Source organism: Saccopteryx bilineata, chromosome 2 (assembly GCF_036850765.1).
Source record: "Saccopteryx bilineata isolate mSacBil1 chromosome 2, mSacBil1_pri_phased_curated, whole genome shotgun sequence".
In the NCBI taxonomy this organism is placed as follows: Eukaryota; Metazoa; Chordata; class Mammalia; order Chiroptera; family Emballonuridae; genus Saccopteryx; species Saccopteryx bilineata.
The window spans coordinates 357,796,632-357,814,316 of NC_089491.1; the positions used below are offsets into that span (position 1 = coordinate 357,796,632).

General features: G+C 49.8%; 1 protein-coding gene across 1 annotated transcript in view; it reads right to left on the minus strand.

The window, feature by feature from the left end:
• Window positions 1-268: 268 nt before the first annotated feature.
• SLC13A5 (solute carrier family 13 member 5) overlaps window positions 269-17,685 on the minus strand; it is a 30,593-nt gene continuing 13,176 nt past the window's right edge. Inside the window, exons 7-12 of the mRNA XM_066262956.1 lie at window positions 14,043-14,258; window positions 13,127-13,227; window positions 12,127-12,245; window positions 10,007-10,168; window positions 6,450-6,587; window positions 269-4,644 (exon numbers count right to left, since the gene is read on the minus strand). Coding sequence (XP_066119053.1) covers window positions 4,513-4,644; window positions 6,450-6,587; window positions 10,007-10,168; window positions 12,127-12,245; window positions 13,127-13,227; window positions 14,043-14,258 — 868 coding nt within the window. The 3' untranslated portion in view covers window positions 269-4,512. The remainder of the gene's footprint in view (window positions 4,645-6,449; window positions 6,588-10,006; window positions 10,169-12,126; window positions 12,246-13,126; window positions 13,228-14,042; window positions 14,259-17,685) is intronic.

The window sequence follows — 17,685 nt, forward strand, 5'->3', positions numbered from 1 at the left end:
TTTAAATACCCATACTCCTTGACCCAGCACTTCATTCTAGGAAAGTATTCTCCTCACAGTAGTACACAAATATGCAAATACAGAAGTGTTTATTACAGTATTAGCAAAAGACTGGAAGCAACCCAAATGTCCATCAGTAGGGGATTTGTTTTATATGATACACACTTACAATGGAATGCAACGCAGCTCTTACATAAGACTAAAGCTTACTCATAGTCACTCATAGTCATACATCCAAGAGAGACGAAAACATACGTCCAGAAGGGACTTGTTCAGAAAACTTAATAACAGCTTTATTCATAATAGCCCCAAATGGGAACAACCATCAGCGTAGAATAAACAAAGTGTGGTATATTCATACAATGGACCACTCCTTAGCAACAATAAGAAAAAGAACGAATGGATACACACAACAACAGGTATTAATCTCAAAAGCATTTTGTTAAACAAAATACATCAGACACAAAAGAGTATGTACTGTAGGATTCCACTTATATGAAGTTTAACAAGCAGGTAGCCCAGGTAACAGAAATGAGTACAGCGGTTGCCTAGAGAAGGTGCAGATTGCTGGAAGGGGCAGGAGAACCCTCAGAGGAGAGGGAGATGGAAATGGAATGTTGCTGACATGATGTGTATAGTTGTCCAAATCATTGAATTGTACACTAAGATCTGTGCTAGTCACTGAATTTAATTTTGCCTCAATTAAAAAAAAAATTTATTGAATTAAAAAACCACACTAGTCAAACTTAATATGTGCCAGAATGGAATGACCTCCAAAGGAGTTTAGCAGGGTTGCGGGTAGGGAATAGGGTGGGGGTGGAAACAAGAAAAGGCGTAGACTATGCTCCCATATGTAACATAGAGGATAGCTATCGACTCCATAAGCTCGTATGGATGTAACAGCTCGGGAAAGGCATGTAAGGAGCTGTTGATAGCACCTGCCTTCCTGGAGGGGGCGGAAGCCTCGGGTCTGAAGCGGGAGGGACATGTTGCAATTTTTTTGTCCTGTTGAAATTTCTTTTACTGTGTTCATATTTTTTTAAATATAAAAATTATTTGGCATCTCTTGATTGGCTAATAGGACATGGCATCAGTCTCATGTCCCGAGACTGAATTTTAGTGTTACTCTATGCTCAGTCACTGGGAGCAGGGACATAAATGCTGCTCTGAAACTGAGGCGGAGTGGGTGTGTGGACCAGCAGATCCCAGAAGCTTCCTTGGGCAGGAAGTGAGAACAGGAGCCCAGGTTCAGGGTGCCGGGGGAAATAAACGGAATATCTGACTGCCAGGATTCCAGCCTAACATGATAAGCTTTCTGTTAACGAATGTACAAACCTATCCCCCAGTGTGGAAGATTCTTCTTGATTTTTTTTTATTGTTGTTAGTTTGTTTGTTTGTTTTTAATGTGGAAAGAAGCTTCCCTGGTGAGTTGGGAGACAAGCTTTTAGGAGGCTATGGGATCTGGAAGAAAGAGTCCTGACCTAAGAGGACTGCAAGGTATAGTTTTTAATCAATCAGCATTTTATCTTTATGTTCACAAACCAAAAGATGCCATCAGGGGCATTCCCCAAGAATGTCTGTGGAATTTGGAGAATTGGACTCTGTGCTACTGACATGATTTCTTGGTTGGAATCCAGAGCAAAAGCCTCACTATCCATTATTTTTGTTAGTGTTCGAGAGATGATAGGGAGTAGGTAGAAATCTTTTCATTATAGGAAACATATCTCCAAGCCCAAGAGATAGGTCCTAATTGGTCTCATGGTATTCCAATTACCCTTTGTCAATTATTGGCCAACAGGTGGACATGTGACCTAGTTCTGGCCAATAAGACATAAAAGGAAATCTGTAGGAGCTTCTGCTTTTGCTTCCCTAGTAAAAGGGAAAGATGAAGCAGGCATTGCCATGCCCCCACCCACGCCTCTTTCTTCCTGCCTTCAGTACAGATGTGTATGCAGCGGGACGGTCAGGCAAGAGAATGAAAAAAGGCACGAAACCCTTAAGATGGCAGAGCGGATGGTAGAGTCCAAGTCCTTGGTGGCCTGAGTGAGCTGCTGGGCCATCGGCAGCAGCTGTCTCCCTCCAGACTTCGTGCTAAGTAGGCAGTAAGTGTCCTTATGGTTTAGCTACGGCTAGCTGGGTTTTTCTCTTACTTGTAACCAAAAACAATCCTGATTGGCACTGGCCATGACTATTAGCGTAGCTCCAACCTACTTCAAGAGAAGTTGTATAGAAACAGCCATTAGTCAGCCTCCTCAGCTGGGGGCGGGGGAGGGGGATCTGCTCTCCTCAAGCCCCCACCAAGTAGATGGACTCTGATAGAGTTCTCCACCAACCCCCCACCACTTCCTCCCTCATCAGCCTGACCAGCCTACTCATCTTTCATTTCCCACCTGGGATGACCTTCACTGACCTTGCCCATGACCACAAGTGTGCATCTCATTAACAACACTGATCACTTGTTTATTTACCAATCACACTTATGGTGGGCTGCTGTGGGTCAGAGTGCTGGCACTGGACCCAGGAGGCAGTGTAAGTCTGGGGGGGTAGGGGTCTCAGGCTGGTGTGGCAGACACACCCGCAGCAGCAGTGTAGAGAACAGTGGTAGAGGGGTGCATCCGTTTTATGTTGGTAGGAGGAGCAGGTAGCCACTTTCATATTGCTCTCTCCAACCAAATGACTAGCTTCTTCAGGCAAAGATCAGCGCTGTCTGCTCCAGCACTGTCCTGAGCCCGTCTCAGAGGAGGCAGCAGAAAGGGGGCTCTTGTTCGATGATCTTCGCTGAGCAGACAGGGCCATGGGGTGGACTTGCTATCGGCCACCCACTTTTCCCTGTAGGCCTTATAAGGCTAAGGCCCTTAAGAGGAGGGAGAAGTGGATATGAAGGCTGAAGTTCTGGATTAGAACCCTAAGTGCTTGTAACTTGAATGGCTGACTTGCTTGGTTTCTCTGAGCCTCAGTATTCCTGAAAGATAAACAAGTAGCACCTGCCCACCTGACAGGGCTGCTGCAAAGGTCAAATGAGATATGTAGCGAATGCACCAGGTACAGGGAGGCCTGGCACACAGGAGGTGGGCAGTTTATAAGTGTCCATTGATCCACCTGCCCCTGCCCACCCCCCACATAGCAGAAAACCAAAGACAGCGCATTGCCCCTTTCCATGGGAGACAGATGGAGTAGTCAAGAATCCTCCCACCCAAGGAACTGGGGACATGCTTGGTCCTTGAGGGGATTTCCCTGGGTTCCCATACTTTGTCCTGCCCTAAAAACTGGCATTAGTGGACCTTCTATATCTGCCACTGCCTCTCCTCCAGAGCAGCACATAAAGGAAAGAAAATGGGGTCGTTGGACAAGAGGGTATCTCTCATGTCTCTCTCACAGGGGTTCTGAGGATTGCCACAGTCATTCTGGGGTCTTGGCTCCAGCAACTTCAAGTAGATTCACTCACAGGCAGACCCGTCTGCTCAGGGACCATCAAGCACGGTTCATTCTCAGCTCCATCACCGCCAGGAGTCGCTGTGAAGACCAGTCCGCAAAGGGAAGACTTTCCCCAGGGGAAACTCTGGCAGGGCAGAGGGACTCTGCTCTTGGCAATTAACAGCTCTGTCTGCTCTGGGCCTGCAGGTGAGGGAAGACCTAGATACCTGACTATGACCCCAAAGAAGCCATAACTGCCCATACTTGGAGTGTGATCCCGGCTGTGTGGGGTGGCGGGAAGAGTGTCTCCCAGAAGAGCCAAACTGACCTGAGAAAATAGGGGGAGCTGGAGGGTGGCAGCCAGGGGATCCCAGTGAACATTGGCTCAGAAAACGAAGGGACCTAGGAGCTGGGAAAGAGGTCCAAACTGTCAGTTATAATGGAGCGAGGTAAGGAGGCGAGCTGGTTTGCCAAAGGTGTAGCAGGGGTGCTGTGGTCCAGAAGTTATCAACTAGAACTCCTCATCCTTTGGTGGTGGCACTATACTCCTGGTGGTCCCAGGAGGCTCGGATTCCCACTCTCGCTCCACTGGTAGAAAGCTTCCCAGGACCCGATGTGTTGTCCCTGGGCTAGGTTGTCCCTTCCGAGTGACAGGAGTGATCCCAGGCAGCCCAAGGTCAGCAGCAACAGGCGTGCACTGTGGAAGGTAGTTTTTCCACCTCCTAAGCTGGGATCTGATTCCCATTTAGATGACCCTGGGACTAAGCAAGTGGATATCAGAGCCCAGCGTGAAGCCAGCTCAAGGCTGAGTTGGGACAGGAGCCGGTGTCCTGGTCCCTGTCCAGCCTGCCTGTCCCAGGGGTGATGGCAGGCACCCAAGGAAGATGGACGCCAGCTACCTGTGGGGAGGCTCCCTCCACTTTCGAACCTGCCCTTCCGCCACCTGTCCCCACCTATGACCCAGGCCTGGGTCTCTGTGGGGTGTGAGCATCGTTGGGTCACTTTGGGGTATAAACCCCAAGCTCTGCTGCAAGGAATGCCAGAAGGTTCAGGAGTCCTCAGGAGGGTGGGGCCTGTGTTGCAATCTCGTGGCTCTTCCTAAGTCTCGATATGTGTCACATTAGCCCAATCAGGGAAACGATCCAGGTCAAATATGGCCCGTCCCCAGGTGTTGACCGCCAGAAATACACAGAAGACTCCAATTATGTTCATCATTAGTCCTGTCTTTACCTGGAAAAAAAACAACAAAAAAAAACAGGGTCAGAGTCAGCTCCCCTCGGATGCCAGAACAGAGGTGAATAGGACACTGGGAACTAGTGCTCTTGGAGAAGGGGACAGCTGGTTTGTGGGGCTTCCTGTCCCTGGGCCATGCTCTGTGCTCACCCCACGCCCAGACAAAGCAATTTCCTATCCAGTAAGTACCTTTGGTGCTCAGAGCATCCCTGGGAAACAGGCTTGATGGCAGGTTTCCTGCCTACCTGAATATTTGGAAAACTGGGCCTCAGGGAGGTGACATGAGGCAACACTCAGGCTACGCGGAGACTTATTGGAGGAGCCCAGGTCTGATTCTAGCTCCTGTGCTGACCAGAGCACCTTCACTGTCCCACAAGCACCTGCTGGCTTCCCAAGACGCGGAGACTTATTGGAGGAGCCCAGGTCTGATTCTAGCTCCTGTGCTGACCAGAGCACCTTCACTGTCCCACAAGCACCTGCTGGCTTCCCAAGAACCTCCCACGGCTCTTTCTAAGGCTGGTCTTTTCTTCATGCTCATTAACCACTGCTTTCCCGCCCTGTTGTAAATTTTCCACTGGGGATTGCAGTTGAGTTTGTAGTCCATGGTTTCTGGACTACACATCCTCTTTTTAAGAATGCACCACAGGCCTGACCTGTGGTGGCACAGTAGAGAAAGCATCAACCTGGAATGCTGAGGTTGCCGGTTCAAAACCCTGGGCTTGCCTGGTCAAGGCACATATGGGAGTTGATGCTTCCTGCTCCTCCCCCACCTCTCTCCTGTCTCTCTAAATATGAATAATAATAATAATAAAAGAATGCTCCCTTTCTGGCCTGTCCCCTTCTCAGAGCTGCCCTCCCGCTGCTCCCACTGTCAGAGGCCATTAAGCCAAAGCGGAACTGAAGAGAGCCCAGCTCTGGCACCATCTGCTCCTGGGCAGAGGTCTCTCTCTTCCTGTCCTGCTTCTGCATCTTCAAACACCTCTGTCAATATCTTTGGCTGTCATTAGTATTCACACCCTCCCCATCTCCACCTGTCCTTCCTGACTGTCCTCACAGGTCTTGCTAGTTTGTCACATCCACCTTGGCCACGTGGGACTCCCACCCTCACCCCTTCCAAGGGATCAGCGAGGGTTTCCCTGCTGGCTGCTTGGGCACCTCCAGGTGGGAGATTCTATAACCCACCTCTCAGCTTTGGGAGACAGAACAGTATGAAATGTGAGGTCATTTCAAAAAAAGAGGAAAAGCCGCATATAAATGCAAATAATGAGGATAGATCTGGACTTTTGGTGGTATTCCCAAGTCATACGACATAACACATTATTAATAAAACAGGGTGGGCCCTGGCTGGTTGGCTCAGTGGTAGAGCGTCGGTCTGGTGTGCAAGTCCCAGGTTTGATTCCCAGCCAGGGCACACAGGAGAAGCGCCCATCTGCTTCTCCACTCCTCCCCCTCTTCTTCCTCTCTGTCTCTCTCTTCCCCTCCCGCAGCCGAGGCTCCATTGGAGCAAAAGACTGCCCGGGCACTGGGGATGGCTCCTTGGCCTCTGCCCCAGGCACTAGAGTGGCTCTGGTCATGACAGAGCGATGCCCCGGATGGGCAGAGCATCGCCCCCTGATGGGCGTGCCGGGTGGATCCTGGTCGGGCGCATGTGGGAATCTGTCTGACTGCCTCCCCGTTTCCAGCTTCAGAAAAATACAAAAAAAAAAAAAAAAAAAAAGAAAAAAGAAAAAAACAAACAAACAGGGCGCCCCTCACGGCAAAAGCATAGAGCTGATTGGAGTAAATAAAAGCAGCTGCATTACCATGTCAGAAACCTTGAGGTGTCCGTAGGCAAACACGATGGCGTTAGGTGGGGTGGCCACGGGCAACATGAAGGCAAAGGACGCACTCAGGGTACAGGGGAGCATGACGTACAGCGGGTTGAGGCCAATGGAACGTGACTGGGGGGAAACACAGCACTGCAGTGTCACAGATACAGAAAGGAAAGCTCCCGGGACCACCACTCTGAAAAGCATCCCCTTCATGTACTGTGCGTGTTCCCATCTCGGTGCCTTTGTCCTGGGTCCCCTACCCTTTGCCATGTCTCTGGGTGAAACTCTGCCGGACCCCAAAGGCTGAGCTCAGAGCCATCTCCTTGGGAAGTCTCTCCAAACCCCCTCAATTCATTCAACAGATATTTCTTAGTCACCTACTATGTGCCAAAGGCCATGCCGGCCACTGAGACTGCACTGGATCTTGACATGTTCCTGCAACCCACATGTGCACGTTTCCATCCTGCCGCAGATCGAGAGAGCCTCGAGGGCAGGGACCACACCTTCTCATCTACAGATACATCAATGTATGCATGTGTTTTTGTACTCATTTGGGGTCATTTGAATATGGAATTTGGTATCCATATTTTTTTATTCTACAGCTTAAAATTCAGCCACATGTAACAGCACCTAGCACAGAGGAGATGGACGGTAAAAATATTTGTTGAATGCATGAATGTTATCATAGTCTAATTCAAACTATCCAAATTAATAATGTAGCATGCATATTTACATGTACATGAGGGTAGACACATATGCAAAGATGTTCGTTGCAACATTATAAACAGCAAACACACAGGAAACAGGATCATAAAATGATCACAAACATTGAACAGTCTGCAGCTGTAAAGAAGCACTGAGCAGGTTGTATGTACTAGCATGGAAAGACCTCTACCAGCGGCAGTTAGAGTTTTGAAAATTTAAGGTGTAGAACAGGACCATAGAATAATACCATTTGTTTAAAAATGAAAGAGTGTGGCCCTGGCTGGCTGGCTCAGTGGTAGAGTGTTGACCTAGCATGTGGAAGTCCTGGGTTTGATCCCCAGTCAGGACATACAGGAGAAGTAACCATCAGCTTCTCCACCCCTTCTTCCCCCCTTCTCTCTACCCTCCCCCCACATGGCTTGATTGGTTTGAGCACATTGGCCCTGGGTGCTGAAAATGGCTCCATGGAGCCTTCACCTCAGACACTAAAAATAGCTTGGTTGTGAGCATGGCCCCAGATGGGCAGAGCATTGGCCCCAGATGTGGGTCACTGGGTGGATCCTTGTTGGGGGCACATGCAGGAGTCTGTCTATCTCCACTCCTCTCACTTAAATAAAAGAGAGAGAGCGTGTGTGTAATACATCCAGAAAGATACCTAAGAAATTTAACAGAAATTGTTACTAGGAGGAGGCTAGAGGGTTAAGGCCTATACACTTTGGTATTATTTGACATTTGTAAGCCATGTACATATATTACATTTTCAATTTTAAAAAGTTATGCATGTTACTATTTTATTAAATGCCCTTCAAAACTCTGATTTTTAAAAATTGGTTTCATAATTGTATGACTATATAACTTTTTTCATCAATCCCTTACTATTATGGAAATATTTTAATAATAAATAATTCTATGATGTGCATCTTTATAAAACAGTTTGCCCTTGAACAACCTGGGTTTGCACTGTGTGGTTTTACTTACACATAGATTTTTTTCAATAAATGTACAGTTAGCCCTCTGTATCTCCAGGTTTTCCATCTGCAGAGTCAACCAATTGCGACTCAGGCTGGCCCTGCAGATGTGGAGGGCCAACTGTATGCACTGCTCTATGCCATTTTATATAAGAGACTTCAGCATCTGCAGATGTTGGTATCTGAGGGAGATCCTGGAACCAATTCCCTGTGGATACTGAAGGACTGTACTAAGTTCTGGGGGAGTCAAAAGTTATATATGGATTTTCAACTCTGCAGGAGGTCGGGGTCCCTAACCCTTGCATTATTCAACAGTCAACTGTATATGCTTATAAACATCTCTGATGATTTCCTAAGACATATTCCCAGCCATGAATTGCTGAGTCAGAGTGTGTGAGCAGGTTCAGGTTGTGGTTCCCATGGATAAACAGGTCTCTGTAAAGGCTGCACCGTGAACTCCTTCTGGGAGTGCCTGAGGTCCCACGCAGGGGCCAGTCCATTTCCTGCCCCCTAGATAGGGGTGTCTGTCCTGGACTTGGGTACACACAGTGTATGCACCCCATGTGGCTCTGTGAGCTAGCTGGGAAGGTCAACATCTTTCCCTTTCTCAAAGCTGGGTCTTGATGCTGGAGTATGAGTGGGCTTGATGGTAGCTGTGGGGAATCTTATTTAGGGATTCCAGTTATAGAAACACTGGTTTTGGAACAACCTGGCCAGCCCATCGGGTTAAGACCTCCATTTGCCTGGCTTGGGGCTCTTGGGGCTCACTGCTGGGGCTGGAGGACAAAGCCAAACCTTTGCTAGAGGAAGGGAGGCCTCCCCATCCCATGCCCAGCTCCTTGGCTTATGGCTGGGCAGCCTGCTTAAGGGAAGGAAAGATGGGGCCACCTTGCTATTTCTAACACTTTCTTCTTTACTTGGATTGAAAGGAGAAACCCACTTGGGTTTGCTTTTCATTCACACGGACACCTTAGCAGCCAAATGGAAATTTGCCAACTGCATTTCTGTGTTCAGGTTTTTGTAGTCTGTATCCCAACTCCGAATAGCAACCACAGCCTCTCCCTGGCTTGTTTTTTCATAGCCCTCATCTCACAGCTCTCAGCACACGTGTAGGAGGAAAGAACTTAAGTGACATGTTCAAGGGTCTCACAACTTGAATTCGGGTCTCTGACTCCAAGCTCAGGGCTCTTCCTGTACCACCTTGAGGTCGGTATTGCCATGAGCAACAGAAAAAAAACACAAGAGAAGATCACAGCTGATTTTCCTATAAGCTCTGCTTTCTTCTAAGTCCCAACTCAACAACATGTTTTCCCACAGAGCATGGATCCCTGATCCCTGGGCTTTCCATGCAAGGCTTCTGGGAGTCTTCACTCATGCACACCATTTCTTTTACGTGGGCTCTCCCTCTTCCCAGAACGTCCTCTCCCTTCAACCATTCTCAAGCCCTACCTTCCCCAAGACCTCTTCCCAGCCAGTGGTGTCTGCTGTACTCTTGCACACCTGTGCTACCTTCCCAGAGTCCCTCTAGCATCCCTCATGGCAGTGGTCCACTCTTCCTTGGCGCAAATCCTGTCTCCCCATCTTGAGAAATAGTTAGTTACATTTAAATCAATTTTGAGCACTGGTTTATGCTTAGTACTTTGGGCAAACCCATGCGGATATGAAAAATAACCAGCAAAGCACAGTGGCAGTCCCAGGGTCATCAAGGGCACACAAGTCCTTTCAGAGCCAGGGCCAGAGCCACATCTTGAAAGCCCAACTGGGTTCTGGCCCCTGATTTCACTTCCTCTCTAGGGACTTAGGACATAGTCATAGGTTGATAGCTTTTTATGAAATGATGGCTAAGGGTCCCCCTTCCCCAGGAGGGTTACTTACCATGGAGGCAAAGATAGGCAGGAACAGGGTGGTAGTGGCCACATTGCTTGTGCATTCAGTGAATACAGCCACGAGCAAGGACAGGATCAAGGTGATGGCTGCCGGGGGCACGGCGTGCAAGGGCTCCATCTGCTTTCCCACCCATTCGGACAGCCCTGAGACCTGGGAAGCACCAGGAGCGAAGTCACTGAAGGGCTACTGGCTTACAGTTCCTCCAGGGTCAGGAGAGACCCTCAGCTTTCTCTAGGGAGCTCAGCCCACCCCCTCTTTCTTATTCTCTCTGCATACATCCCATAGGGGATCTCATTCATGCCCACATTTTCAATCTCCATCCTCATTCTGCTGTCTCCAAAATCTGTGTTTCTACCCACCTGGAAATTTACTCTCTAGACATAAACACCCATAATAATCCTAGAATTTATACCCAGATGTCCGGTGAGCATGTGACTCAACATATCCCCAACCTGCATTCATCCACTCTAGCACAGAGTCTACTGCTCATCCTGGGCTCCCCAGCTTGGTGAATAGACTCACCATCACCATCAACCTAGAAGAGCAGGAGTCATTGGGGAATCACTGTCTCCCTCCCCTTTTCCACCCGATCAGTCACCAAGTCACCCAAAACATCTCATGTCCATTGTCTCCTCTCGGTCACCTACAGTTCTTGAAAGTCAAGAGAGAAATTTAAGGCAGAAATTAGGGATCTGGATTGGTGCTTTGGGCTGAGAAGAAATTGTCCAGGGGAAAAAATGAAAAGTGAACAGAGAAGAGGCCAAGGACAGAGCCTGGAGGAGCATTCAAATGTAAGGGAAACAGAGGAAAAGGCAGCAAAGAAGGCTGAGCAGAGATAGAAGAAAACCAGGAGAGAATGGTATCTTGAGGGCCAAAGGAGGAAGGAGTTCCAAGAAGGAGAGAATGGTCCAGTGTTCTGATACTGAGTTGGATAAAAGTTAGAGGGCGTCTCCTGGGTCTCCCTCAACCCCAGCCCCGACCAGGCCCCCACTCCAGACATCAGAGTGACTTTCCCCGAGTGCAGGTCTGACGAAGTCACTCTCTGGCCTCAGTCCTTCGGTGGCTGCCCAATTCCTGCAGCATTATGTCCATATTCCCTATCTTGAATTCAAGATTCTTGCGAAGTAGCTTCTGCTAGCCTCACTGGCCTCAACTTCCCTCCTTCATCTAGGCACCACACACTTATTCCATTACTGATATGTCACTTCTTCCTGAAATGCTCTTCCAGATATGACCGATCCCCCTCTAGTCTGTGAAGCCTTCAAGAATAAGGAACATATTCTAATCTTCTCTGTAATCCCCATGCCTGGGCTAACAGGGACATCATATAAATGTTTGATGAATGTATGGATGACTGATAGAGAAGTGACTAGATGGATGGATTTGGTCATCCAAACTAGTATTTATGCACCTGCCATGCACCAGGCACTGTTCTAGATGCTGAGGAACCAGAATAATGAGATAGACCCATTCTACCTAATACAGTCTATACCTGGAAAAATGGACAGATGGACAGATGCATGGATGCATGAATTCATGGATGCATGGAGGACAGCAGCACTAAGCTGGTCACCCTTCCCTCTGGCTCATTTCTTCCCTATCAGGGAAGGGGACAGGTAACATAGTTATATTTTTGGGGTGTTTTTCCCAAAAACCGTTCCTCTCCTTCTACACTGCTACTTATTTAACTAGAGAAAGAAAAATTTTAAACGACAACCATATCAACAGAGTTCAGCTAGTAGAAGAACCAAAGACAACGGTGGAAATGTATCCAAGGACTTGAAAGAATAAATCAGAGTAAAGAGTTGTATTACCAAATCCCAAAGGAGACTCACAGCACCTTCTGCTTCTCTTGGCTAATGCAGGGTCACCTAAATTCTCTCATTTCTGCACTCACTCAAAGAGTACTATCTCTAGTTCAGACACTATCAGGGTACAGAGTTCCCAGGTGACATGACCGAGTCCCTGTCCTCAAGAACTGTGCAGTCAGTAGAGGGCACTGAGACAGACCCAGCCCAGGGTGCAGGGGTGGAGGGATGTAGGGGGTCGTTGGCCATCCTCTTGGCGGAAGAAGGGGGCCCTGGGCAGCCCACGGCTAGAGAAGTTACCTCGCATCCTTTAGCCAGAGCGAATCCGCCCCCCAGGAGCAGCACAATGCCCCAGGGAACTTTCTCTTGGGTCACCTTCCAGTTCAGCAGTGCAGGGGGGTAAAATGGAGCTTTCCTTTCTGAGAAGAAACAAAAACACACACACACACACATATACACAACCCAGAGCAGCCTTATGAAGCAAAAAGTATCTAATCAAGGGGAATAAAAACCCTTAAGAACAATGAGCACCATGTCATATCTATAATTTAGCTAAAATTCACAATAATTACTATACCCATCGCTGGTGAAAATATGGCAAAACTAATTGCACACTTCCAGTAGCATTATAAATTGGCACAATATTTCTGAAAAGCAATTTGGTGATACATTTAAGAGCCATTAAGACATATCTACCCCAGCAACATCACTCCTAGAAATTTATCCTAAAGAAGAAACACCCTCAAAGCAAAAGCTATATACATGAATGCACTAATTTCTAATAATAAAAAATTCAATACAGCCAGAACATTCCATAACAGGAGAATGGTTACAGTCCTTGAGGCAATATAATGCTGTTATTAGAAAAAATAAATTCGAGGACTGTGACAACAGCAAGAAATGTTTACCAAAGCAACCCCAAGCAAAAACACGAAGACAGAGCAACAGGATTCAAATTGTGTGTTTTGATTATAGTCATATAATACACATGCTTACTAATAAAGACTGGGAGGGAGAGAGAAACCCAACTTACTGATGGCATTATAGAAAATCCAAAATATTTTTGTTTCTGTTGTAATATTAACAAGATTTAAAATGTTTAAAAAGCAAGAGAAGCGATTTTGCACTAAACAATACACAAGGAAGGCTTGAAAAACCCCCTTTGTCCAGATTTTGTAATCTCGCCAGTCTTCTTCAATAGAGTGGGCTTTTCTCCCTCCTGAGCCCAGGGCCTCCCATGGAGAGCTTTGCTGCCAGGGCCTCAACCCTGATGAATGGGAGTCCAGGATAGGAGCCTTACCTTCCTCTGTCTGGCTGCAGAAGTTGAACTTGGGCTTCTGTGAAGGGACAATGAATAGCAACATGGCCACAAAAATGGCCACAGTAGCGTCAGAAGCATACCTAGGTGGGGAAGAGCAGGTAGGATGAGCCAACTCAACTGCAGCAAAACTCATGCAAAAAAACATGTACTGCGTCTAAATGCGCCTCTGTGAAGAAACAGGCTCTGCTGGGTATGAAAACCGGAACCCCGGAGGCCAAGTTCAGGAGCAGTGCGGTAGACTGAATCCTGCCTGGAAACCAAGACGCCCTCACTCTTGGCCTGGCTCTGCCACCAACACTGGGTGACCCTGAGCAGCTCACTTCCCTCTCACATCCTATGTTACTCCAGGGGTGCACATTGTGACCTCTTATTGGCCAGATTCTTTAGAATCCGGGCTTTCCCAGGTGACCCCAAGCAGACCTTGAAGATGGAGTAAGCAGTAACGGGCAGCTATCCCCCATCCACATCTCCTGCCTTCTCTAGGATTTGCATTTCTCAGTGTTTCTTCCATCTGACCACATAATGTCTTAGCCAGGAGAGAAACTACATACACCCTTTTTTTGCCAACTCTCTGCCTAAAGAAGATTCTGGACCTCAGGATCTGTGTCTTCAGGTAGACTTGCCCAGATCTAAAGAAAGATAAGGGAAAAAGAAAAGATGACGGAGCAGAGATTTGGGAACCAGAGCTCTGGGAGCCCCGTCCTAGCCCGACAAATCTCCGTCAATCACAGCTCTGGCCTCCAGCCTGTTGGGGAAGGAGGGGCCACAGGAACATATCTGTGGCTTGTACTGAAGATTATGAGAAAACAATGCACCAGGAAATCAACAGAATGCTCCAGAACTTAACTACAGAACCAGGGGTTCCGTGGAGGGTACTACAGAACGAAGGACTTACTTTGTCTCGCTATCTGCCCAGGCGACCGAGCCCCAGCCGGGCATGAAGCCGGGGTCCCGGGAGAACCACAGGCTGACCAGCAGGAGGAAACAGAGCAGGACGCTGATCTCTGCGAAGGAGAAGGGCCCCAGCTTCCTGTACTCCTCCTGCAGCACCTCATAGGCAGCCTTCTCGTTATTCCTTCTCTCCAGCCCGCAGCCCCAGGACTTTTTAAAACTAGAGGATGCAAAGACAAGAGAACAGAGGGCGAGTTGGTTGCCCCCAGGGGCTGACCAGATGGAAGCCTGAATATCAGGCAGCAGAACATGCAGAAAGTCCTAAGCTGCTGCCTACCACCTGGGGTGGGGTGGGTGGGGTGGGTGGGCTTGAGCAAGTTTCTTCCCCACACCCCAGCCCTGCTCCCTGTTTCTGTCTGTTGTCGACCGTACCTGGTGGGGAAAGTCTCTGTTATGTGTGCCCACACATGCCCCAGAGCACCCCAGAGCTGGAGGATGCTCCCAGAGGACACCTGAGATGGCACAGGCGGGACAGCCGATCCGGACCAGGTTTCATGGTCAAGGGAGGCAGGAAAGGTGAGGATGGTCAAGAGGTTGGGAGGCGGAGCAGAACGGGGGTGGGGATGAGGTGGAAGGAGCACCAGAGGCAGAAATAACCAGAACTGAGGTTTCCACTGGCAAGGGGGGCCAGCTGTTCCTATCATCTGTCCTCTGGGAAAAGGACACGAGACATTCCAGAGCTGTCTCGAGGTGGATCCGGGACTCCATCACATGCTCCCTAAGTCTCTCTCCTCCCACTGTCCTGGAGCTGGTCTTCGGTGGGGCCAGGATGCCAGCCCCCATCATCAAAGTGGCTCAAGAGGACACAAAGAACAAGCAGATTGGGCCAGGCAGGAGCCGGGTGGGTGCTTGCGTTCGGGAAGCTGGAGGTATGGGATTCGGGACCCAGGAGACCGGGGCTAGCAGCAGGCAAAGCTATGGCAGGAAGGAAGCCAGCCCCAACCCTGCTCTTGGGTGGGTTCCTTAGGGGCCACTGCCCACCGCCAACATGGCCTGTCCAGGATGCCCTGCAGGACTGTCCTTAGGGGGTGCCAGCATGAGGGGGCAGGAAGGAGGAGAAATTCTTGGAAGGGGTGCAAAGGGTACCTGCGCTGCGGGGAGGGGCTAACTGGGGCAACTGGGACCCAGGCCTGGAGGAACTCTCTGAGGAACCCACGCACGCGTTCCAGCCTGTCAGCCTGAGGGTGGCGGCCCGGCCAAGAGAGATGGCCCCACAGAGCACCCCAGGGCCGTCCTTCCTGGGGCCCCAACACAGACTTCATAGGAGGACAGAGAACTGGTGCTGAGATGCAGTGTGTAAAGCTAATGCCAGATGTGAACTGCTTCTGAGGGCCACACTGGTGAGGGGCACGGCCTGGAGCACAGGACGGAGGGAGGTCAGGACACGGATGCTCAGGAATTAGGAAAGGAAGAGGCAGTGATGCGGTCTCACATCTGCACAGCCTGCCGGAATGTCTGTCTGGGGGCAAGGCTGTGTGTCCTGAGAGTCACCTGCCAGAGACATCCTTTAGGTCCTCCAGTATGGGAATGACTCTGCTGGTGTGGGAGGTAGCCTCTCGCCCCCTGGGAGAGTCTGTTCTGACCAAGCCAACTGTCTGTAGCCAACTGTCATTCTTGTGACTCTAGGTCTGGGCCAGAGGCTTCAGGATTCCAGGATAAGGGCTGACTCTGGTACTCCAAGCGGCCCAGCCCGTGTCTGAGGCTGGTGACATGTCCCGGAAGCATGTGACTAGGACTGCACCGCGCAAGGTCTTGTTCAATGCTGGCCCCCCACAGTGGTGCCACCAAGCCTTCAGGACCCTCATATGCTAAGCAGTTTCACCTTCATCTCTGGGTTGATTCTTTCTGGTGACCACTGGCTGGCATGAGATACCGGTCAGTGGAGCCAGTTTGCCTGCGGGAGGACATGGCATAGGATAGGTGCAGAGTGTCCTTCTGTGGTAGAATGGCCTTCAGAACGATGTGGATGAACTGGTACAGTCAAGGAGAGGTGAAGAGACCCCTCTGTCCCTGAGCGTGTGCTGTGGCAGGAGTCCGGAGAAGCCCTTACTCCTAATCCAGGAGTCAGCCCGGGTAGGAATGTTGGGGGTAAGCCAGCAGTAAGATCCCATTAGTGCTGGGTAGTCCTGAAGGTTCTGTGGCCCACTCGGTTGCAGGTGGCCGAGGAGATAGTTTTTCTGAATTAGACCAAAGGCAATGGCCCTGATATTGCTCTCCACGCCCATCCCAGATGAGAGAGTCAAGTGAAGGCGCAGTAGAGATGCTTCACACAGTCTAGACAGGTGCTGCCTCGCCGCAGGTCAGGTGATCCCAGGAGGCACGGAGGCAGGGATGACCAAGTCCTGGTGCACGGCAGGGTACAGCCTGGGCCGGAGGACATCTGCTGTCCTGTTGATCAAGCTGTCTAAACAAGGCTTCCTGTGAGCAACCCCCACCCACCCACCACACTTCAAGTCTGGCTGGTAAGGGCCCACGCTGGAGCAGCATGCCGGAAAGGGGTGGGACGAGCAGCAGCCCTGAGCCCAGCTACAGGCAGACGCCACAAATCTCCAGGCTCCCTGCTGGTCAAGAGCTGATAGAGGCCGTGCCAGACTGGGGGAACCGCTGCGCAGGTCCTTAGCTGTGTGTTCTCAGGGGCCTGGTGTCCACCTTTAGAAGCTGGTGGTACCCTTGTGGTCTTGGGGCCCGGCCCTTCTGCTTGCTTTGCCAGGGAACTTGGTAGGAGTCAGGGCTTCAGGCCCTCCCCCACCCCAGGCCGATTGGAAGCCAAAACTGGTGCCCCTGACACCTGGCTATACTAGGCTTCGAGGCAGTCAAGGGCAGCAACCCTCAGCATCCCCAAAAGGGGCCTTGGTACTGAATTGTATCCCTCTAAATTCTTATGTTAAAGCCCTACCCCCTAATGTGATGATAATAGGAGGTGGGCCTTTGAAGGGAAATAGGTTTAGATGAGGTCAGGAGGGTAGATCGGTGCCTTTATAAGAGGAAGGAACCATAGTGTGCATTCTCCCCCTCCCTCCCCATCATATGAGGACACAGTGAGAAGGTCCTTCCTATAAGCCAGGAAGAGGTTTCTCTCCAGGAACCAAATCAGCTGGCACCTTAATCTTGAACTTGCGGCCTCTAGAACTGTGGGAAATAAACGTCTGTGGTTGAGCCACCCGGTCTGTGGCACGCTGTCATGGCAGCCCAAGCTGACTGAGACAGGGATGTAGGGTAGGGAGCATGGGCTCTGAAGCCAAAGTGCCTGAGTTCAAGTCTCAGTCCTATGACTTCCAAATCACATAGCCCTGCATAGGCCACTTCCCCTCTCCATGCCTCAGTTGCCTTATCGGTAGATTGGGAATAATAAGAGTATGTAGCTCACAGGTTGATGTGAAGATTAACTAATATATGTAGAGCGATTAAAATTGTGCTTGACACCTAGTTGCTGACCACCTCAGCAGAGGCTGGTTGTTGCTCCTGCTGCCCCAGTGGAGACAGAGATGCCACCTACAGCCCGTCACAGGTTTGGGGCAGGCCTCCCAAGGCCTGCTGGACGGACATGAAGACTTTGGTCCTGAAGCAGGTGTGACAAGGAGGGCAAA